This window comes from Aegilops tauschii, chromosome 2 (genome assembly GCF_002575655.3).
Source record: "Aegilops tauschii subsp. strangulata cultivar AL8/78 chromosome 2, Aet v6.0, whole genome shotgun sequence".
Lineage (NCBI taxonomy): Eukaryota > Viridiplantae > Streptophyta > Magnoliopsida > Poales > Poaceae > Aegilops > Aegilops tauschii.
The window spans coordinates 106,940,224-106,944,984 of NC_053036.3; the positions used below are offsets into that span (position 1 = coordinate 106,940,224).

Genomic DNA, 4,761 nt, shown 5'->3' on the forward strand with positions numbered 1-4,761 from the left:
GCCGAGGCTGAGGAAGACGAGAGGCGCGGCGGCGGCGGCGGCGGAGCTCGGGTTCTGGGGCGTTGAAAGGAGGTAGAAGATGGAAAGGGAAGAGTGAGAGAGGACCCGATCGGGCCTATTTATAAGGGACGGCTGATGAGTGGGCGCGAGAAACGAGGAGGCTGAAGACATGATTATCCAGCTGCAGAGGCGCCTCGATTTTCGGGATAGTTATTAAGATAAGGATCCGTTGAGACACGTTGGACAGAACGTGCATTAATGGCGGATGACGTCATGGCGGGTTACCAAGAATCCAGAAGATGACGTCATGGCGGGTTATAACCTTTGCGCAAACAGAAGCCGGAATTTTTTTTCTTAAGGTATTGAAGATTGACATGAACCGGTTCAAATCAATCTGGGGCCTAATGTTGAGGATATAGCTACTGGTGTAACCCGCCCGAGATGGGCCGGGTTACGTTGCGACAGCTCTTCATTCAGAAGCCCAAGGACAGGTTAAGGATGGCGGTTTAGTAATAGGTCTAAGGCCCAGAGGCGACTTAAGGCACGTAGTGGTAAACCGCTGTTGTGGCATGACTTGTAGTGTAAGGCAAGAATAGTTAAGAGTCCATGCCGGACACAGTTTATGAGCCGGCCGGGACTCTGAGAGCCGCTGGGCGTTAACCTTTCTATATAAAGGGACGACCCGGCGGCGGTTCAGGACAGGTAACATTAGATCGATAGCCAGGCATAGCGGTTTAGCTCCCTGGAGTAGGCTTTTACCTTCACCGTAAGGGGCCGAACCAGTATAACCTTCGTGTCCTTTGTCCCGTTTAACCCCTTTAAGCTTCCTACCTGCGATGGCTCCACGACTAAGTCCTTGCATGAGGACATCTGCCGTGACTATTCCACGACAACACCGCTGCAGGGTATTATCTTTCGAAAGCCGTGCCCGCGGTTATGTGGCAGATGGGAATTTGTTAATATCCGGTTGTAGAGAACTTGACACTTGACCTTAATTAAAACGCATCAACCGCGTGTGTAGCCGTGATGGTCTCTTCTCGGTGGAGTCCGGGAAGTGAACACGGTTTATGGGTTATGTTTGACGTAAGTAGGAGTTCAGGATCACTTCTTGATCATTGCTTGTTTCACGACCGTTCCATTGCTTCTCTTCTCGCTCTTATTTACGTATGTTGGCCACCATACTTGCTTAGTCGCTGCTGCAACCTCACCACTTATCCTTTCCATACCCATTAAGCTTTGCTAGTCTTGATACCCATGGTAATGGGATTGCTGAGTCCTCGTGGCTCACAGATTACTACAACACTAGTTGCAGGTACAGGTTTTGCGATGGTCATGACGCGAGAGCGATGTTACTTGTTTTGGAGTTCTTCTTCTGCTTCTTCTTCGATCAGGGGATAGGTTCCAGGTCGGCAGCCTGGGCTAGCAGGGTGGATGTCGTTTGAGCTTCTGTTTGTGTTTCATCCGTAGTCGGATGTTGATCTTATGTATGATATATTGATGTATTCTTGCGGCATTTGTATGCTTTGTATGTATCCCCATCTATTATGTAATGTTCATGTAATGATATCCACCTTGCAAAAGCGTGTCAATATGCGGTTCTATCCTTGGTGGGACCTTCGGATAGTATTGCATATTGGGCGTGACAAGAAAGCGGTGAGAGTGGCAACAACATCCGACTTTTGCCGCAACGGGAAGGTCCACACATAGTGTGAAAAATCATCAAGTATGACAAGATAATAAAGATAGCCCGTGTTATTTGCAATAGGAGAGGTCGATGTGGCCTTGTGCGGTCACACATAGTGTGAAAAATCATCAGGTCATGACGAGAACCTTGCCCACTAGCCGGACGATGGGGTTCATCCGGTTCTTGGGGAACAGTCCCGTGCGGTCCGACTGTTAGAAGTATATTTACGTTTAAGATAGAGATAAGAGATATAGATAGGATAGGTTTAACTTGTCCTCTACTCCAAGTCTCTCTCCCTCCATTGTACCTCTATATATACCCCATACACGGGTCACATCAAGACAACACAATATTCATCCATCCTATAGTTTTCCACATGGTATCAGAGCCAAGAGGTCTTGAGTTCAAGACCCTGCCAACGCAGTATTAAATAAAAACGATTATGCGGCCTACATCGATCCCACGTCTAAGGACTAAAATAATATAGACGTGAGGAGGAGTGTTGAAATTACAGTAGAAACAATTTTCTACATGGTATTAGAGCGGTTAGTCTCACGACGCCGATCCTAGGTCACATCCACCACTTCCGCAGCGCGCAGCCCCCGGGGAGATCAATCTCCTCTCCTCGGGGGCGCGGCACCCGATTCAATTAAAGATTGGATCGGTTCTATAGATTAGATCAATTCCATAGATTAGACCAACTTTAGTTTTCGAAATTACAGTAGATTGATTTTTTCTTAGCCACCAGATAAATCCCAGGACCCTCAACTTCCGGTGAAAATCGCTGCGTACGGTGGCACCAACGATACGGCGAGAGCTACGCAGCTGCTCCGAGTCGCAGATCCAACCTGATCCCTGCCGGCGGTTACGCACCGCCATCAAGCCAGCTTCTTCGCGCGCACGTACATGGCAGCAGCGGCGGTCTTCCGAACAAGCCGGCTTCTCCAACAAATCCTGGGCTCAGGCGGCGGCGTGGCTCCTCCAAAACGAGCCAGCCACCAGCGCACACTCGGCGACCTCCCGGGCAGTACACGGAGCGTCCACGGCGGGCGTCTCCGAACAAGCTGGTAAACTGGAGATCCAGCGGCGCAACACAGGTCCGCCTCCATCCGTGCGTACAAGCAGCGGTAACTCCGTACGGACATGCATCCATGCGTGCATACCCTATGCACACGGCAACACGAGCAAGGTTCTTCAGGTTCCGTGTCATCTCGAGACCACATGGACCAGGCGACCAACACGACGCACCAGTGCCTCGATCACGGGAGGGTCTTGCACGCGGCATCGACACCTTCACCGCACGTCGACACCTTCATCAAGCCGGCTTGCAGCGCGGGACATCGGGAGGGCCCGCAGGCCTTCGACTTTGAGGCACATGCACGGACGAGATCTTCAACAAGCCGTTCCATCCACCTCCTGCGCCTTGCACGCCGTCCACCCTCGAGCCACCGATCTGCATCTTCACCGAGCGATCTGCACCTACACCTTTACATCAGGCCGAACATCAACATCAAGTTGTACGACTATGCCAGGCTACAAGCCAATATACTTCATGGAGCACGTCTATGAGAAGCGATCTCAACATGCACCATCCACACGCCAGGCCAGTGTGGAACAAGATGCAATCTTCATCGACTTCTTCGGGCGCGACACGGCATCGATACTTGGTCGCCGCGAGGGACGCCTTCAAGCGACACATTATCGTCGACATGCCGCTGCGACGCCTTCGCCGACACTTCATCGCCAAGGTCTTCATCAACGTGGTCACCATCATCTTCGTCAACACAACGCCTCCACCTCGTCCACAAGATGGACACCTAGCGTCCTCTGACAGATTTTTCTGTAAGACGCGACCTCGACGACGGCATTGACCGCGTCACGACGACGGCATCGACCGCGTCATCCACGACGGCACGACTGCATCGACACGCCGTCACTACAGTGACGACCCTATATGGCCACACGGTTCTGGCAAAACTGATGTGTGCTCGATGGGCTTCCTCCGGTCTTAGCAAAACCGGCGGACTCGTCGCCGACGGCACCGCTGACATCCGCAAGGTGCACCGTCCATGTCTGCAGCTTCGTCATACGCATTTTTTTGCGCCTCCGGCTTTGTGTGGCTTCATCGTCTACAACGTCCACACCATTAACCATGACTACCTCGACCACGGCTTTATCATCATGATCGGCTACCTCGACATTAATGGCTAAGTCTACAACAACTCATCGGCAACAACTCCAGTCAACAGCGTCCGCCTCGTCACTTGCGTCCACGACACTCCCGCTGTGACTGCGAGAGGGAATAGAGGAGAAGGCAGGAAGGCACCAGAAAGGGACGCAGTCACCGTCCTAACTGCCAACCCATCAGAGACGCAGTTGATGATGGCGCAGCGAAGAAGACGACAAAAGAGCAAGACTTCAAATTCAGTCGTAATCGTCCACTTCACTCCCGCTACGACTGAGGGGTTAGAAGTATATTTACGTTTAAGATAGAGATAAGAGATATAGATAGGATAGGTTTAACTTGTCCTCTACTCCAAGTCTCTCTTCCTTCATTGTACCTCTATATATACCCCATACACGTCTTACATCAAGACAACACAATATTCATCCATCCTTTCCACACCGACAGCAGCTGCTTCGCCATGCCGAACTCGGCCACGCACATGTTGGGCGTCGACCCGAACCAGTAGAGGAACACGCGGCCTGCACGCACGCGAGCACGCACTGGCCATGTCAAAACACCACGACACTGCAGCTTAGCTACTTGGAAAGCTAACTATGTCGTTACCGTAGAGGGGGATCCATTGGCGGAACTGGGGCTGGGAGATGGGGATGAAGTCGTGGGACGACACGTCGAGCACGATGCCGGCGCCGACCACGCGGAGCCGCCGGATGTCGCCGAGGTTCCCGACGAAGAACCTGTACCCCGGCCCGCGCACGTCCTGCCGCGCCAGCCTCCTGGCGATGGCGCGCGGCCTCCACACCAGGCGCACCAGCGCGTTGAACAGGCACGAGGCCAGCACCGCCGCCGAGAGCGCCACCGAGACCGTCCAGACGGTGGCGGCCATGGCCAT

The 4,761-nt window shown here is 52.7% G+C and overlaps 1 protein-coding gene across 1 annotated transcript; it reads right to left on the reverse strand.

The window, feature by feature from the left end:
• Positions 1–1,812: 1,812 nt before the first annotated feature.
• Positions 1,813–4,761, reverse strand: LOC141040791 (cytochrome P450 709B1-like). Its single transcript, XM_073506911.1, has 3 exons — positions 4,476–4,761; positions 4,311–4,390; positions 1,813–1,893 (listed from the first exon to the last, which is right to left on the reverse strand). The coding sequence occupies exons 1-3, from the start codon at positions 4,759–4,761 to the stop codon at positions 1,813–1,815; spliced, it is 447 nt and encodes a 148-aa protein (XP_073363012.1).

Excerpts from the sequence above, each read along its gene's own strand:
- LOC141040791 (XM_073506911.1), bottom strand. The coding sequence starts at position 4,761 with ATGGCCATGGCCGCCACCGTCTGGACGGTCTCGGTGGCGCTCTCGGCG. Across the intron at positions 4,391-4,475 it reads CCAATGGATCCCCCTCTACG|GCCGCGTGTTCCTCTACTGG; the intron begins GTAACGACATAG and ends GCGTGCGTGCAG. Across the intron at positions 1,894-4,310 it reads TGGCGAAGCAGCTGCTGTCG|TCGGACCGCACGGGACTGTT; the intron begins GTGTGGAAAGGA and ends TACTTCTAACAG.